The sequence below is a fragment of the Nymphaea colorata genome, chromosome 1 (genome assembly GCF_008831285.2).
Source record: "Nymphaea colorata isolate Beijing-Zhang1983 chromosome 1, ASM883128v2, whole genome shotgun sequence".
NCBI lineage: Eukaryota > Viridiplantae > Streptophyta > Magnoliopsida > Nymphaeales > Nymphaeaceae > Nymphaea > Nymphaea colorata.
In genome coordinates, this window is record NC_045138.2 from 27966778 (window position 1) to 27985986 (window position 19209).

General features: G+C 40.0%; 1 protein-coding gene across 8 annotated transcripts in view; it reads left to right on the forward strand.

The window, feature by feature from the left end:
- LOC116266321 (probable LRR receptor-like serine/threonine-protein kinase At1g05700) overlaps positions 1-17939 on the forward strand; it is a 34562-nt gene extending 16623 nt beyond the window's left edge. For 2 of the 8 annotated variants that reach the window (XM_050075881.1, XM_050075880.1), the window contains 7 exons: positions 10650-10696; positions 10944-11155; positions 11244-11370; positions 11634-11702; positions 11790-11979; positions 12451-12876; positions 13040-13244. In XM_050075881.1, the coding sequence (XP_049931838.1) occupies positions 10650-10696; positions 10944-11155; positions 11244-11370; positions 11634-11702; positions 11790-11979; positions 12451-12876; positions 13040-13154 (1186 nt within the window). In that variant the 3' untranslated portion in view covers positions 13155-13244. Of the gene's footprint in view, positions 1-10649; positions 10697-10943; positions 11156-11243; positions 11371-11633; positions 11703-11789; positions 11980-12450; positions 13019-13039; positions 13245-17734 lie in introns of those variants that run through there. The other 6 variants (XM_050075871.1, XM_050075869.1, XM_050075868.1 and 3 more) reach the window with 6 other exon arrangements.
- Positions 17940-19209: the final 1270 nt, after the last annotated feature.

Consider the following 19209-nt stretch of genomic DNA (forward strand, 5'->3'; position numbering starts at 1 on the left):
CGATCTCAGTTTGTCCATTATAACGAAAAAATTAAAAAAAGAATTAGAACACTAGCGCTCGCCAGTGGCTTCGGAAGATCACTTGGCCTTTCGGTGAAGCAGCAAATTCTTTATAAGCAAGGGGAGAGGGAGAGAGTTTGATGAAGTTCTAGTCGACACAGTGGGAGGGATGAGAGGGGCGTTCTTACCTTCCTGGGCAGCAACTAGGAGCAGAGTAAAGGAGTGGCAGAGCAGAAGGAAGATACCAGAAGGGTTGATCATCGTAGACATCGGCAGCACCATAGAGCACTCTTTGAATTTCTCAAACATCGGCCTAAAAGCACATGTGGCGCACGCAACTCACTCTCACAACTTTGAGGAGACAGATTTGTGTATGTTACTGTAAACAAGTTTCTCCTTTTATTGTTCCAGTCGCCTGTTTATCCACAAGCTCGAAAAAGTCCAGGTCTACCATCATCGTCCAAGACGGGTTGAATGTATTGCACCACAATTTACGTTCGCTAGCTTTGACCGACTGTTCCACATCCCATTCAGTCTCCATCTTTGGAAACTTCTATGGCAGTACGTACTTCTCAAGTAAGGAGGAGTTTAAAGGAGGGTGGAAACAGCAGAAGTGCTGAGGGCTAATTAACACCATGACTTCTGTCTGATCTATGAAATTAGGAAATTGTCAAGCAGCTTTAAAGATCGTTGCCATCCTTTTTAGAAAATCTACCATATTTGTCCCGTGGTGAGTTCATCTTTTAATATTACGGTCAAGGTGGTCAATTAACAGTCTTTCTCAGTAACCTTAATTTTTCCTTTTTTCCTTTCATGAATTCAGAGATTTGTCAAGCAATAATTTGTCAGATCAATTCCAAGTGGTTTGGAAGAAATGAAGGTAAATGGGGAACTCAAGTTGAGGTTGGATACTGTTTGCTTTTTTTTTTTCTATTTGGCTTCTATCTCTTCATTGAAGTGCACTAAAAACCTTTACCTCATTGGCCACGTTTTTTTCCAACGGTCGAGCACAATCCTCACCTATGCCAACAAAATCCCTGCTACCAAGGAAAAGCTAGTAAGAAGAGAAATCGAACAATTATAAGTGTGTTCGTCAGTAGTGGCTGCTATAGTAGATCATCGGTGTTCATCACAATCAGTCAAAGGGAAAACTGCAAGCTCTACCTTCAATTATATGCCTATAAGCCTTAAGCAGTTCTCTTAAGCGCATCATAATGAGAATTAAGAGTGCAATTGTTTCTCCTATATATATATATATATATATATATATATATATATATATATATATATATAAAGTTAATTGTTACTTTTTATGATGAAAACAACAATCAAGGGCCGAACTTAAGAGCAAGTGGAAAAATCTGCAGTTTCACTTCCGATGAAGTTGTGGAAATCACCAACAACTCTGAGAGAGTAATAGGCAAAGGCGGATCCTAAACCGTCTTTTATGGCCGACAGCCGGATGGCCAAGAAGTTGTCATTTTTCTAAGGTTTTGGATATGAGTCCGAGGCCTATATGTACAACATGCTTCGAATCATGAGTTACGCATATGAGATAACTTCTTCTCGATTTAGATTTTAAGTGGTAGGAAAAGGTTAACAAGGACCTTTCTCGGCTGAGCTTGTTGGCATGTGTTCATGGCTCTGCGGGTTGGACCTCGATCGTCGATCGGGTCCCATATATTTTTTCCTGAAGGGGCAGCTGTTTACGTTGGATCTGATTCCCGTTGTGATATGCGGATCTCAGATCCGACGAATTGAGGTCCCCTCTTTATCTGCCACATAATGAAGCATCTCAAATCCTCAACATTACACAATAGTGAAATCTAACGTTTGTTTACCTATGTGGATGCCACATAAAAGGGATTTCAGATCAGCTTCAGTTGTAGGATCTGAGGGTATCTAACACACTTAAAACAAGCTTCAAGGTGTCGCTGCCCAATTCTATAGCCTATTTTATTTAAATCTCAGATCTTACATGTCCTGCACCTGTATATATTTTCATTAGATTTGAATACCTCGTTAACGAAAATCTCATTTTCCGATAAACACCTCTAGGAAAGGAATTTGTTTCCTTTGAAATGGAAAAACACACTTTTAATTTAGATACTTTATTTTCTTCATAGTCGATTCCTTCATTTTTTTCACTGGCCCATCCTTGACAATATATTTTGCTTTTTTACACATCATGTAAGCATGTATTCAACCTTGTTGTTAGTCTCTATGTACTCACTGTTTTACATTCTCTTTTGCTTATAAGATTGCTTCATAAACGCATTCACATCCCTGCTTCCTAAACATTCTTTTATGCTCATTAAATGGATTTTACTTCCCGTATCACCCTCCGAATCCATTTCACATGCCTTGCAGCTATGGTCTAAAACATCTTCAGTTGTCCACTTCGTAACATTCATGAATGGCCGCTTTTACGTGGCACGACATCTCTTGATGAAGGTCAAGAGTAGAGATGAGAACCTGATCGAAAGTGAAAACGAGAAGACCTATTCGATACAGTGGGGAGGGAATGGAGTGTTGGTGTATGGAACTTGATCTATACTGGACACTCATATGCATATGGTGGTTCGTGGGCATTAGCCACCGACGAAAGTGTTTGTGTTCATCTGAGTGTGAATAGTGAAAGATGCTTGCGACCGTGGATGTAAGAGATTGTTACTCTGACTCTTCCTTGTTGCTTCTAACCTCCTCTTGAGAGTGTGAGATGAGAGTTTTGTGTGTTGTTCCTAACAGAGAGGGGTGTCCTCTCTTTCTGGGCAGCATCTAGGAGCAAAGAAGAAGAGTGGCAGAGCAGAAGCTATGATGCCAAAAGGGTTGATCATCATAGACATTATCAGCACCAGATGCTGTTGATCTGCGACCTTTCCTGTGTGAACAGAGACGACTAACATCTTATAACTGTGAGCCATTGACGACTAACATCTCATAACAGAGAGCCATTGACGACAGCTTGGAAATAGTTAATGAGTTTTTAAAGATGGTTCCATAGATTTAGCTGTTGGGGTTACTTATCTCCATGGATTGCAAATCCCTCAATTATAAGAGTAGCGATAACAATTCTTTCTTTATCTTTAGCAAGTTGCTACTTGCCAGTTGTATGGGATATAGACGTTATCTCTTGTTTCTTTCTTTAAATATCTCTTGTACCTTCTTGTAAAGAAATCAAGATATTCTAGTCTCTCCTTAAGCATTATCCTTTACCATTAACATTACCATCCAGTAATAAGGCCTTAACTTCGTCACATGGCTGTCAGGGGCTTTATTTTCCGTTAAATGTACTTTTTTTTTTAAACTTTAACCTTACAAGTCTCCTATTTTCCTTTCATCTCTTCATGGTTCAGAGATATTTTAGTCATTTGCCACCCGAGCATTGACTTGAGCTCTCGAGAGCTCAGAATCAATCCTGCTTCATTATTGGTGGTGAACTTCTAAGGTTGACTTCCACCAGTGAAATTGTAGAATAGTCATTTAGAGTTGGGCCACAAGAAACCTTCTACGAAGAAAGAAACTGTGGAGTAGTCGCTTCTTGTTCTCAAATCAATCGACCTTGTACTGAGTGTCACCAATTGACATAAATTATGTAGGTAAGAAGACTTCAATAGGAAACGGGGAGTTCTCACAACTTGTATCTACTTGTAGTTGCCTTTCAATGCTCAACGAGTTGGTAAAAATGTTTTTAAATTGCTGTCCACTTGGAACCTGAGGTGTAGTTATGGCCTCATTTTGAAAATTTTTCTCTAATAAAATGAGCCTCTATATGTTTTGTTCGCTGATGATATACAAGGTTGACCCCAATATATACAATTGTCATGTTGTCACATTTTCATTCTACTGGATAGGTGATGTCTATGCACATATCATTTATTTAAGCCTTCAACCAAACAATTTCGCAAGTACATGTAGCCATTGTTCTAGACTTAGCCTCGGCACATGATCTATCACGATTCACATTCCTGATATATCACAAAAATTACAGATAATCTTTTCCCAAGTCAGTGAAGGTCCATATACCAATCCACAAGATAGTTAACTTGCAAATGCAAATAAGTATTCAGAAAAAGTCCAACTAACAGGTCATGTTTGTTTATCACGAAAAATCCAATTATTAATGATTGTTTCTGAATGGCTACATGTTTCTTTACAATTTGTCTAGGAGGAAAATTATTGGCCGAATCTTCGATTGTGCTTGTTGTAGATATCATGTTGAAGAACTAGACTCCGTTTGAAATGTGTCGGGTGCAGATATCATGTTGAAGAACTAGACTCCGTTTGAAATGTGTCGGGTGCAGTTTGAAATGGACAAGGCAGAGATGAACAATCTATATGATAACCCAGTTGGGGATGAAAAATTGCTCGAACCAAGGGGAAGGTATTGTGGTTGGTTTAAGGCTTTCAACTATTTGAAATCAGCTTTCCTTTTGATATCTTGTTCTGTTTGTCTTTATTTTTATTAGTTCAACAATGTATAGGACAAGGTCTAGGTGTTTTTCAGCTAAGCCAGCTTTCCTTTTCCCCCTTTCTTCTCAATAAGATGCCACAATTTTGTTACTTTTTATGTCATCTCTAAGTACACAGGCATTCATCTTCTCCTCCATGCATTGGTTTTCGAGTTATGTTTCTTTTAAGTTATTGCCTTGCTAAATTTTTCTGTAGTATGTTTTTTTACTTTGTGTATGACAATTTGTCCCCACTGATTGTTAGTGCCTTTTTAGCCCTTCTAAGTTTTCCATATTGACCCAGTGCATCTTCCTTCCTTTTGTTAATACATGTTGTGAGTTCTACATCCTGTTTGATAACATGAATGAGTCTAGAAAGAAAAATGTGTTTATAAATGACAAAGAAAAGAAATAATTTTTTAATATTTTCATCAAACTTACCACCAAAGGTGGTGAACATAAGAGAAAAATAGGAAATCTGTCAAATTAAAGACTGTTGTCCTTGTAAAGCTTGGTGGTCAGGGCTCACTCACAAACCTTCTTACCAAATCTCAATTTAGTGTGAAACAAACTCAATTTAGAGCTCAAACGACTTAACTAAGCTCATCTCTGGTGTAACAGAAGTATACCATTTAAGAGTGCCACTTGGTATGATACTGGTTTCTAGTTGATGTTTCTTCTCCTTTTTTTTTAGACGTAGTTAACATTCATTTTGCAAATATCTTGATTCTTTGAAATTATTTTAGATAGAACGATATATTAACTATGAAGTTTACCACATAAGTGCGATGCCATGTTGTGAAACAAGAGATGATTTTATATTCTTTGTTGAATACCAAGGGGAAACAGGCCAGGATGATGTAGGTCCAAACGTTGTTGAAGTAGAATCATGAATATGATGAACGCAACAATCAAGAGAGGGAATTCAAGAGCTAGTGGAATAATCTGCACTTTGTTTTATGATGAAGTAGTGGAAATCACCCACAACTTTGAGAGAGTAATAGGTAATGGGGGATCCTGCACTCTCTTTTGTGGCCGACTTCGGGATGGCCAACAAGTTGCAGTTAAATTAATGACTGGAAGGTTTTCGCAAGGAATCAAGGAGTTCACTGACGAAGTTAATTTGTGACAGAGAAAGGCATTCGTTTGTTTTTCTATGTGACAAAGAGGAGTACATGGTGGTCATTATTTGGATCTTATTTCAGGTCGAGTTGTTCATGAAAGTTCACCACAAGTCTTTAGTGTCCTTTCTTGAGTTATGTGATGAAGATCAGAAAATGATTCTGGTCTATGAGTACAGGAAGAAAGGAGATCTACAGATGCTGCTCTCAGGCATCCATTTTCCTCTTAAAGCAGTCACATCTTCCATCTGAAACACACATACAGAGACAGAGAGAGAGAGATATGCCCAGGACAGCCATGTGACGAAGTTAAATTAAGAAGAACGAGTTGCGTGCGGCGCTCGGAATGGCAACATCTATCCAACCATCTTTTAAAACTCATTTGACTTGATCCAAGCTGTTGTCGGTGGCTCTCAGTTATAAGATGTTAGCCGCCAATGGCTGTCAGTTATAAGATGTTACCTCTGTTCATACAGGAAAGGTATCAGAGAAACAGCATGTGATGCTGCCGATGTTCATGATGGTAAACTCTTTTGGTATCTTCCTTCTGCTCTGCCACTCCTCTACTCTGCTCCTAGCTACTGCCCAAAAAGGTAAGGACACCCCTTTCATCCCTCCCCACTGTACTGTCTCTCTCTCTCTCGCTTGCTCTCTCTCACTCGCTCGCTTAAAGAAGAATTTGCTGCTTCACTGGAAGGCAACTGATTAAAGATCTGCTGAAACCACTTAGGATTCCGTTGTGTGACTGTGTCCACTATGAGATAATGGTCAAACTCGCGTTTAGCTAGGGTTCTGTTATCGTGATTCTTGTGTTCCAAAGGGTGAACGGCATCTCTCGAAAGTCAGCCCTGCCTCAACTTTTATATGGGTGATTTTTATCATGAATCAAGGGATGATGAAATTTCCCCCTTAGAAATCCATCTCGTCTCATCTCAATTATCTTTAAAAATGTGGCAGCTCATGAAGATTTTGGAGGACGATTAGTTATCTCATGAATCAAAAACTGGGAACCAGTTTCTCCGTCTCAATTTACTCAAATAATGCGCCTCAGCTTTTTGATAGGAAAATTTGTGTGGCATACATCAGGCGTAGTGAAAAAGTTAGTGATGTCGGTTTTATTCTGCAAAGTGCCAACGAAAGGGAAATATCAAGCTACATGACAAACTTGTATCTTGGCGACGTGAAGAAGTAACACTTTTATCAACGTTGCAAATGAAATTCCAGATCAGACAATTTTAGAATCAAACCAGGTTTTTCATCTTCATGTGGAAATGCTGGTAGGTGAATGCCCATGCTTTTTCTCGTCAACAAAATACATTAAGAAAAAGAAAATGGCTTAGTAGTTTTGTCTCCAAAACCAGGTTTTGAAGAGGCTTCGGAACGGCCCCGAACATGTGGGGTCATATTTTTCAAATTTTTTGTATTAAACCTTTAGCTTTCTAGAACCCGTATATATGGACAAGTACGGGTTGGATGTGTTCCACCACAATTCAACGTTAGCATGACCGACTTGTTCCACATCCCATTCAGTCTCCCTCTTTTGGAACGTCTATGGCAGCACGCTCCCAAGGTAGGAGGGGTTTAAAGTAAGGTGGAAGAAGCTGCAGTACTGAGGGCTAATTAACACCATGAGCAACCTATGTGGCTTCTTGCTTTGGCTTTTATATTCTGCTGCTTCTGCTCCGCTCCTGGCCGCTGCTCAACAAGGTACTTGTTCTTTTTTATCCTCCTCTCTCGGATGCCTCAATTAAGGAAGTCTTCCTTCTCTTTTTAATTTTGTCAATAAATTTGGCGAGCATCCCGCAGTACTTTGTACAAAGATAGCAATGTGGGTGAACTAGATCCCATCAAACCTAATTTTCAAAAGGCTTATCCTGGATTTTTTTTTTTTTTTTCACAAATCTCTAAGCTTACATATGCAGCCTTTCATTGTGCGAACCTAGAAATTGACTTGTTTTTTTAAAGTTCTTTATAAGGATCGAATGCCCAACAAACGAAATATCATCTACTTCATTGGAGCAAATTAATTTTAGAGTACATCAATGCGTTCAACTTAGACCGCAGAGAATTTATCCATGGAGTTCATGCATTGAAATTTTGAAAAACGCCTCAAGATGATTAACCTTTTTAAAATGTAATCACTTGTTTTTTCTGCAATTAGTTGGCAATCATGTGCATATAGTCGCATTTCTCTTTTTTTTTTTTACTTTAAAGATTGGAGCAGAACACTGAAACTAGGCGTCCATAAATCTGCCTCAATCAATAAAGCATATTCATAAATCACTCATTGTAGAACACTCATAGAGTGTTTCCCCTATCATATCAATCCAGTGCATCAGGTACAGGCTGATCAAAATAGAATATCTAATTCAATTTCACGACGGAAAGTGAAACACCAACAATCCATCTCAGTATCAGAAAAGTGAGATGACTCCATAGTTTTAGAGGCGCTTACGTAAAACAACAAACAAAACATAGATCCACACTTAATGTGAATAAATTAAATCCAGGTTAGTAGATTGAACTGGATTTCTGATCCTAATCTTGACGAAATGCATGCCCAGTTAATGAAATATTAATTCCTCTTTTATAATTGTCTGACATATCAAACTTCTGCTGCACCAGGTTTCCTCAACATCGATTGTGGGCTGCCGGCTAATTCAACCTACACAAGTGAAATCAATCTCGATTACGTCGCTGATAGTAAATTCATAAACAATGGGATCATCAAGCAACTCCCCAACATTAATCTGCCAAAGATCTACCAGACGCTTAGATACTTCCCCGATCACAAGAGGAATTGCTATGGTCTGCCAGTGACCCAGGGCACCAACTATCTCGTCCGAGCATCCTTCATGTACGGCAACTATGATGGATCAAACATGTCCCCGAGTTTCAAACTCTACCTTGGAGTTGATCTTTGGGAGACCGTCACGTTACAGAATGCAGCTCAAATGTATTGGACCGAGATTTTCGGCAGCGCAGTAACGGGAAACATGAGTGTTTGCCTCGTTAACACTTCAACGGGCGTGCCCTTCATTTCTGGCTTGGAGCTCCGTCCGCTCACTGGTGCCGATGGTTATAAGGTGAATGCCACATCTTCACTTGTTACCTTTCAGAGAATAGACGTTGGAGGAAGGGAACCCGTGAGGTAACTAATTAAGCAACTTCCATCTCAGTCTCTCTTTTCTTTTTCTTTTAAAGAATAGGGAGTTGTTGTTCATCATAAATCAAACATTTAGCTATATATATACACACACACATATATTCTCAAATTAGCTTGATTGTAAGTATTTTTGTTTTTCTAAGATCCAAAATGAGATTGCTTGAGCACACACGCACACCTACTTAATTTCTGTCCTAGTTTATCTTGATTGGACATTAAAGGTATATTACTTGTTCCCCAATAACAAAATACTTTTTTCTACAAATAAGGCATACTTGATTTCATCGATAAATCTATTATCTTCTCTTTGAGTTCTAATATCTATAACCATACAAAGCCCTATACAAACCATTTCTGCTTCAGTTGCCATCCAGGATCGGTATATTAAAGTTTATATTCTATAGGTACCCTGACGATAAATTTGACAGAATATGGAGCCCTGACTCTGCCAAAAACGGCACCCGCATCAGCACCAACATGGCTCTAAAGCCGCAGCTGTACCCTCGGTTCTACCCGCCCTTTACCGTAATGCGAACCGCAGTAAACTCTTCCAGCCCCATACCTATAACTTTTTCAGGTAAGCCAGACGATTCCTACCATTGGGTATTCTACTTTGCCGAGGTACTGCCGCCCACGGCACGGGCCATAGGAATTTGACCATAAAGCTGAACGGTGATGACTGGTACGGGCCCATCGCTCTGGAGTACCGTGACATTATGGCCATCTTCACAAGGTTTCCCGGTCGGTCTGACCAGTATTCTTTTACGGTGGAGGCAAGCAACGGTTCTGACTACGGCCCTATCCTCAACGCCTAGGAGGTTTTCAGGTTCGTCCAGCCCAGCGCCGCTGCAACTCTTCCTCAAGATGGTAATGTTTGCACAAGAGTTCTTCTTTGCCGGTTTTTTTTGTATCTTTTTTGATTAATTTTTCTAAGTTTTTGTTCTGAAGCTTGATATGCTAACTTCTATTTGACAAGTATTCTGACTAATTACTAGCTAGGCCCTCTTTCATAAACATTCCGCCACCAAGTCCCAATTGCAGTGACCTAGCTGCTGCTCCCATTTCCCTTCTCTTACACATTATGTACTTTATTGGCAGTTGCTGCTATCAAGGCTGTGAAAGACTACTACAAAATAGAGAAGAATTGGAATGCGGATCCTTGTTTACCTACGGATGCTCCTTGGGAAGGCTTGTCCTGCAACTTTGACAATCCATCATCTCCAAGAATAGAATCCCTGTAAGTGTTTAATTCCACTCATTTACACACAGACACCAGTTTGATCCACTAAATAATCCACATATAGTTGATTACCACTTGCAACGAAGCAAGCTTGGTGGTTGACATGCGATCATTTGGTCCGACCTTCAATGGTGAGATTGCAAAATTTTGTTATTTGCAGGGATCTGTCTAATGGTGGACTTAGTGGTGCAGTTGCCAGCTATCTTTCCCAGTTAACGGCACTCCGAGCATTGTAAGTGTATGCAGGCAAAGTATCTCGGCTTGGAACTTTTTCCTTTTCTTAAGTAATCCCATCCTTCTCATAATTGTTCCTCATCTACGATCTATCAATTAGGAACTTATTAGGGAACAGAATTGAAGGATTGTTGCCATCCTTTCTAGAAAATCTGCCATATTTATCCCTCTTGTGAGTTCATTTCTTTAATACTACGGTCGAGGTGGTCAATTAACAGTTTTTCTCAGTTACATGATTTTTTTTTTCTTTCATGAATTCAGAGATTTGTCAAGCAATAATTTGTCAGGATCAATTCCAAGTGGTATGCAACAAAAGGCGGCAAATGGGGAACTGACATTGAGGTTGGATATTTTTCTTTTTAACTTTTCCCCTTTCTTTTTCCTAACTTCTCTCTTAAAAAACACTCTTTGCCTTTTTGGCCGCGCTTTTTTCCAAGGATCGGCAACAATCCCCACCTATGCCAGCAAGATCCGTGCTACCAAGGTAAAGCGAGTAGTAAGAAGAGAAATCGGATACTTATATTCTCAGTGGTGTCTTCGTCAGTTGTGGCGGTTATAGTAGTATTATTGGTATTCATCACAATCAACTCTAAGAGAAAACTGCAAGGTCTGTCTCCACCTTCAATGATGTGCCTATAAATCCTAAGCAGTTCCCTGAAGAATGAAAATTAAGAGTGTAATTGCTTCTCCCATATGTGTATTAAAGTTAACTGTTACTTTTCATGATGTAGACAACAATCAAGAGCGGAATTCAAGAGCCAGTGGAAAAATTTGCACCTTCACTTACGATGAAGTAGTGGAAATCACCAACAACTTTGAGAGAGTAATAGGCAAAGGCAGATCCTGCACCGTCTTTTATGGCCAACTCCGGGATGGCCAAGAAGTAGCAGTTAAACGAATGACTGGAAGATTTTCACAAGGAATCAAAGAGTACACTGCCGAGGTTAATTTGTGACAAAAAGGCATTTGCTTTGTTTTTATGTGACAACAAGAAGTACATGGTGGTCACCGTTTGTTGAATCTTATTTCAGGTTGAGCTGTTAATGAAAGTTCACCACAAGTGTTTGGTATCTTTTATTGGGTTCTGTGATGAAGGTCAGAAAATGATCCTAATCTATGAATACATGAAGAAAGGAGATCTGCAGGTGCTACTCTCAGGTATACATTTTCCTCTTAAAGCACTCACAACTTCCATCTGGGAGGGGGGGCGAGAAAAAGACAGAGAGAAGAAAACGAATTCGGTTAAGTTAAAGTAAGCCAAAATACATAACAGAATCAACCGTCCGACGAGAGTTGGGTGGAGAACAACACAGATGGAAAAATTAGGCAGGAAGCCGACACAGACACACACACACAAACGTGTGTGTGTTATAGATTGTGTAAAGCAAGATATCTAACTTGAACTTGGACCCCTTTTTCAGATGAAATAGAAACATCAGATATGTTGAACTGGAGACAAAGGCTGCAAATCGCTCACAGCGTCGCAACGGGTTCGCTTTCAGAGCCGGATCCCATTTTGTAGCACTTCTCATTATATGTTCGATTTAAATATTTACTGTGAAGTTGTTGGAGCGCAGGATTGGAGTATCTGCACAACGGATGTAGACCACCAATAATACACAGAGACGTCAAGACAAAAAACATACTCTTAAATGAAAAATTGGAAGCCAAGATTGCAGACTTTGGCCTGTCCAAGATACGCATCACAGAAGAGACATCGCATGTAACAATTGTAGTTGCTGGAACACCTGGATACATAGACCCTGAGTATGTCCAACTTTCTACTACAAATTTGTCTCGTTTATATTGAACATCTATCTGTAGAGACCTTGAGATCATCTCAGCATACAAAAAAATTCTAAAATTAGCTTCCCCTACCTTCTAAGGATAGAGAAAGACTTTAATCTTGTGGAACGGGACGCTTTGGGGCCTTGACTAAAGATGAAAATGAGTCAGATTTGATTCGATCGCCACTGCTATCAGCTTTGCCATCTCCCAACCTTTGCCAGCAATAGTTTTCATTTTTCATATTGTTACACCCACCCAATCCACTGATAAGTACCGTAGCTAGCTACGAACTGCCCCATTCTGAATATATGGAGGATTTTTTAATTGATAAATGCTAGAAAGGCACAATAGTCTGAATGATATTCTTCAAAAGCAGAGTCCATATTTAGATGCATACTGTGTTTCTTGCTATCCAAGTCCCCGCAAATGATTGGCCTTTTGCTATTCCAGGTATTATTCTAAAAGCAGACTTACAGAGAAAAGCGATGTTTATAGCTTTGGAGTCGTCCTGTTTGAGCTGATAACAGGCCAGAATGCTGTACTCATTCAAGGATCGCAGAGAGTTCATAATATCGACTTTGCGATGCCCAAAATCATGAGCGGAGATGTTGCCAGCATAGTAGATCCTCGGTTGCAGGGCCAATATGATGTCAACTCGGTATGGAAAGTCGCAGAAACGGCAATTTCATGCACCGCAGAGAAAGGGATCACGCGGCCTACCATGACTGAAATTGTGAGAGAACTGGAGGAGGCTATAGATATGGAGACTGACCACCAGTTGCATAGCAAAAAGCAATCTAAGGAATTGGACTCCGGATTGCTATCAGCTGGTGCAGCTCTCTTGGACATGGATTCTCTTTCTCATCCTTCAGCAAGGTAAGGCCATAGTCAATGGCTTTCAGCACCACGAAGAATCGTTTCTATAGCATCAACTTTATTGTGTCCTTGGACTCTCTAAGTGCTCCCCTGTTGCTCACTGTTAAGTTATGAGGCTCTCAGCAATTAAGTTCAGCCTAGCCACTAATTCTGAATTTATTAGCAGGCTGTTTTGGATCAAGAGTCTAGAAGGTTCTCACCTTATGCGAAGACAGCTAAGTGGTTACGTTTTAACAGAATTGGTTTTATATTCTGATTTTTTCTGTTTTTCATTATAATTCATTATTCTTGTATCGATGCTCCATAAAAGGGTGTTCATAGCCCTCAACTGTTGTGTGAAGAATACATCTCACCTCTTTCTGTGCGTTTCTTTTTTCTCTACTTTGTTCTGCTCTACTCTGTTCTGCCCCATTGCAGTTTCTTCACATGGTATCAGAGCATTGATCCATGGCAAACGCACAAATGCCTCCTGTCCAACCAATTTCTGAGGCTGCAACAGAAATCAATTCTGTCGATTTCTCAAGCCCCTTTTTCCTGCATCACTCGGACAACCCTGGGACTGTATTGGTCTCTCAACTTCTGACGGGTGAGAACTATGCAACTTGGAGCCGTGCAATGCTCATGGCTCTCTCAGCCAAGAACAAGACCTCGTTTGTAGATGGCAGTCTTCCTCAACCGAAAACCATGGCACCTGAGTATTGTCTGTGGAATCGCTGCAATCACATGGTACTTTCCTGGCTCTTAAATTCCATTTCTCCTGATCTTATGCACAGTGTTATATATGCCTCAACGGCAGTAGAAGTCTGGAACGACCTCAAAGAAAGATTCACCCAAAGCACTGCTCCCAGAAAATACCAAATCAAATCTGCCATCTGTCGACTGAATCAGGAATCTATGACTGTTGCTGTCTACTATACCAAGTTGAAAGCATTGTGGGACGAGCTGGACTCTTATGATATTTTACCTAACTGTTCATGTGGTGCTCTGAGTAAAATATTTGTCAAGCAGCAAGAAGACAAAGTCATTCAGTTTCTCATGGGTCTGAATGACTCCTACAACACAATCCGTGGTCAGATCATTTTAATCGACCCTCTGCCATCAATCTCTAAAGTTTACTCACTGGTTCTCCAAGAGGAGAAGTAGCGTGAAGCGAGAAACTCCTTCAATCCTGTCGAACATGTGAGCTTGTTGTCAAATTCAGACAATAGATCAATGAGAAGCAAAGGGATCAGGAAGAACCAATACTTCTGCACATACTGTCACATCTCTGGACACACAAGAGACTGTTGCTTCAAATTAGTGGGCTATCCCACTAACCCAAAAGGAACAAAGCTGAGGGCTGACAAGGGTGCGACTGCGAACAACGTTGTTGTTGATTCAGAAAAGAACGGTGGATATGGTACTGCATCCAATGCTGCTGGTTCATCTCAAATTGGCATTGAAGCTGCCAAAGAGCCTGCCCAATCACTGACTATGGATGAGTGTCTCAAAATTAGGCAACTCCTGAAAGACAATTTTCTACCTCAAGTAAACTTTGCAGGTATGTCTCTTCATCAAACCAATTCTTGGATCGTTGATAGTGGTGCAACCGACCACATGTCATCTTCGTTAGAACTGATGTCCAACGTCACTCCTTTGACTACTCTGTTTCCTATTCGATTACCTAATGATAAAATCACCTTTGCAACTCATATAGGTCAAGCTGTCCTTTCGCCCAGTTTAACACTTGATAATGTTTATTTCTTGCCTCACTTCAAATTCAATCTAATTTCTGTAAACAAACTTGTCAAACAGCTTGATTGCCTTATTACCTTCTCTGGTGAGTGTTGTTTTTTGCAGGACCAGAACTCCATGATGAAGACTGGTCTGGGTGACTTGCGGAATGGACTGTATGTTACAAATTTCCTCAACAACTCCTTGAACTCTATGGCCTTCCATAGTAGTAGGTTCATCTCACCAGAAACGTGGCACATAAGGCTAGGACACCCGTCAATATCCAAAGGCCATCCCTTCTTGAAATGTGACTCTGGTATTGAGAAGTTGAACAAGCATTGTGACACTTGTAAACTGGCAAAACAGACCAGATTACCTTTTAACTCAAGTGAAACTGTTTCTACAGCCATCTTTGAACTTGTCCATTGCGATATTTGGGGTCCATACACTGAAGCATCACACTCTGGTGCAAAATACTTTCTGACTTTGGTTGATGATTTCTCCCGTGCTGTGTGGGTCTTCCTTATGAAACACAAAAGTGAGACTTCCTATCATCTGAAAAATTTTATAAACTTGAGCAAAAATCAGTTCAGCGCCAATGTACTGAAAATCAGATCAGACAATGGCACTGAATTTTTTTCTGAAAATCTGAAAATTTTCTTACTTGAAAAGGGGATTGAACATCATCATTCATGTGTTTATACCCCTCAACAGAACGGTGTTGTCGAAAGGAAACATCGACACATTCTTGATGTTGCGCGAGCACTAAAATTCCAATCAAGTGTTCCGCTAATCTTTTGGGATGAGTGTGTTCTCACAGCAGTATACTTAATAAATAGAACACCATCCCTGTTACTGCAGAACAAAACACCATATGAAATCTTAATGGGAAAGAAACCAGAATATTCTCACCTCAGATCTTTTGGTTGTCTTTGCTATGCAACTAACATTTATCCCAAATCCAAGTTTGATCCGAGAGCCATCCGATGCATTTTCTTGGGCTATCCTCAGGGACAAAAAGCCTACAAGGTGTGTGATTTGCAAACCAAAAGAGTTTTCACTAGTCGTGATGTTATATTTTATGAAAATATATTCCCATTTAAACTTGTTGCAAAACCACAAGTATCACCTGTTATTTCACTGCCTCTTACAGATGATCACATGGAGACAATTGATGGTCGTTTAGACACCAATAACCCAAGGGCCCAACCACCTCAGTTTGACACAACTTTCCCTTCATCAGAATCACATTCTCAATCACAAAACCAAAACCATCATGATATCGACTCCATCGAAAACCCTCAAGCTGTGGGAACTGAAACTGAACCTGAACCAAACTCATTAACTCATCCTAATACTGCCCAACCTTGTGAACTGAGACGCTCCACCAGGCTACGCAGACAATCAGTACTCTTGAGAGATTTTTACTGCAATGCAACTGTCCTAAAGTCACTCAACCAATCTTCATCTGGAAATCGGTCCAGCACAAGGTATCCTCTCTCCAACTCATTATCTTTCTCTAATTTCTCTGATTGTCATACTGCCTACCTTTTAAATATCTCTCGCTACACCGAACCTTCATCCTACAGTCAAGCAATACAGGACTCTAGGTGGACAGATGCTATGCGAGATGAACTAAAAGCATTGGAGAGCAACAATACCTGGACACTCACTCAACTGCCAGAAGGTGCCAAACCGATTCCCTGCAAATGGATATATCGCATCAAATATAAATCAAATGGAGAAATAGAGCGATTCAAGGCCAGATTAGTGGCAAAGGGATTTGCACAGATTGAAGGAATTGATTACGATGAAACATACGCTCCTGTAGCAAAATTGACAACTGTACGATGCCTGCTATCAGTAGCTGCAAAGAGAAATTGGCTGCTTCATCAAATGGATGTATACAACGCTTTTTTAAATGGAGATCTTGAAGAAGATATATACATGATGCTGCCGCCAGGGTATGGCAGCAAAAAGGAAAATAGAATTTGCAAACTGAACAAGTCCATCTTTGGACTCAAACAAGCTCCCCGCAACTGGTTTGCCAAATTCTCTTCAGCCATTGCCACATATGGCTTCAAGCAATCGAAAAGTGATTATTCGCTGTTCACATTGCATCAAAGGTCAGTGTTCTTAGCTGTGCTGGTATATGTAGATGACTTAATCATTGCAGGAAATGATCAAGGAAGAATTGATGACTTCAAGAATTATTTAAACCAACAATTTCGTATGAAAGACTTGGGTACCCTTAAGCAGGGAATCTTCCTTTCACAAAGAAAATACACATGCGACATTTTAGATGAAGCTGGATTGATCAATGCTAAGCCAACTGATATACCAATGCAGTTCAAACAGAACCTGTCAGCAAGCTGTGGAGAACCCCTAAAAGATGGCTCAACATTTAGAAGATTGGTTGGGCGTTTGATCTACCTGACCATTACCAGGCCCGACATCATGTTTGCTGTACACTCACTCAGTCGCCATATGCAAAATCCCACCACAGTTCATTTCAACTCAGCACTCAAGGTCTTACGCTACCTCAAGAACAGTCCTGGACAAGGTCTTCTTTTCTCAAGCAATGACAATGATCAGATAATTGCTTATTGCGATGCTGATTGGGCAGCATGCAAAGACACTCGTCGATCCATTACTGGGTATTGTGTCTTCCTGGGCCAAAGTCTTGTCTCATGGAAGACCAAAAAACAGCACACCATCTCAAGGTCATCAGCTGAAGCTGAATACAGGTCTCTAGCCAATGTGTGTTGTGAAGTTCTATGGTTAAAAAATCTTCTGTCAGACCTAAAAGTTACACAATCTTCTCCAGTCTCGCTAATGTGTGACAACAAATCAGCCATACAAATGGCAGCCAATCCTGTGCATCATGAAAGGACCAAACATGTTGAGTTGGATTGTCACTTAGTCCGTGACTTGGTGAAAAACAAAACTGTAGCAACCAAATATATACCTTCTAACTTGCAAGTGGCAGATTTATTTACCAAGGCTCTCCCAAAGGACAGATTCATGTTTCTAAGAGGCAAACTGGGCATGAGCAATCTCCATGCACCAGTTTGAAGGGGGTGTGTTAAGTTATGAGGCTCTCAGCAATTAAGTTCAGCCTAGCCACTAATTCTGAATTTATTAGCAGGCTGTTTTGGATCAAGAGTCTAGAAGGTTCTCACCTTATGCGAAGACAGCTAAGTGGTTACGTTTTAACAGAATTGGTTTTATATTCTGATTTTTTCTGTTTTTCATTATAATTCATTATTCTTGTATCGATGCTCCATAAAAGGGTGTTCATAGCCCTCAACTGTTGTGTGAAGAATACATCTCACCTCTTTCTGTGCGTTTCTTTTTTCTCTACTTTGTTCTGCTCTACTCTGTTCTGCCCCATTGCAGTTTCTTCACACTCACTTAAGAGGCTTTTTAGACAAGGCGTACTTCTGTAACAAAGCAAAAGTTAAGGTAGACCATATCTCTGTTGTATGTTTACTTCAAAACAACTATGATATGATTTTTGTTTTGGAATCCACTTGATTAATCCACGTCCCTTGTTTGCCAAATCAATTTCTTCCAGTTCTTGTTAAAGTGTTACACAAGAAAAAGGAAATGGCAATGGTGCCCTTTAGTTTCGGGTAAAATTAAAAACATTTTTTTAGCTTACATGGACAATGTGGAAAGGAAATGACACTGCGATTTGCACGTGCTCTAAGATGACATGATTCAAACAAGGGCTTTTTTTTAGCTGCGGTAAGCATAAACTAAGGGTTTATCATCAAAACCAGCAGACGATGCCAAGTACTTGTGTTGAACTTTCATTAGGAGATCGACCTAAGGTGGCAAGTAACCATTAGTTGCTGGCAGTTATACATGCATTTGTTCCCATATATTTACAATAAAAATGTTATTTTTGGGCCCTTGAGAAGAAAAAAGAAAATTTTAGCATACTGACCTCAGCAGCAGTATATTCCTTGATTCCTTGTGGAAGGGATCTTGTCATTGTCTTAACTGCAAGATCTTTGCCATCTCTTAGACGTCCATAATAAATGCCACCATATCCGCCTTTGCCTATTGCTTTCTGAAAGCCATTGGTGATCTGCAAAATTTATGCATATCAGAAAGTGCGGCCTCTTCCTTCAACTCTTATTTTGTGGGATCGGCACATCATCTGGTTCCAAAAGTTACCGTTCAATACGGGGAAAAATAACTTGAGCATTTCTGCAAATTCATTCATTCAGCAACAATACATTCGCTCTATGATAAAATGTCGTTGAGAGATCAATTGCCTTATTCTTTAATTAAATGAATAAGGAAGGTGCGTCAATCAATTTTTTGAATGTTGAACTGACGTTCCTTTTTATTTAAGGCAATTGCTGAAACGTTCTCAATTTTTGTTGTATAATAGGGAGAACGATTGTAATTCAAAATTGGGATCGGCTTTCCAATTTATTTCTCTTTGTCCGGTGGATATCTTTCATGCCATTGAGTGCAACATCAATTTGCTTGTTCAGTCCGTTGTCTATGAATTCATTGTCTGAGACGTAGTAGAGACTGGTATCACTGTTAATAGTCTGAAGAGTCCCGGAGACCGCAATCGATGCTGAGGAACCCTGTTACGAT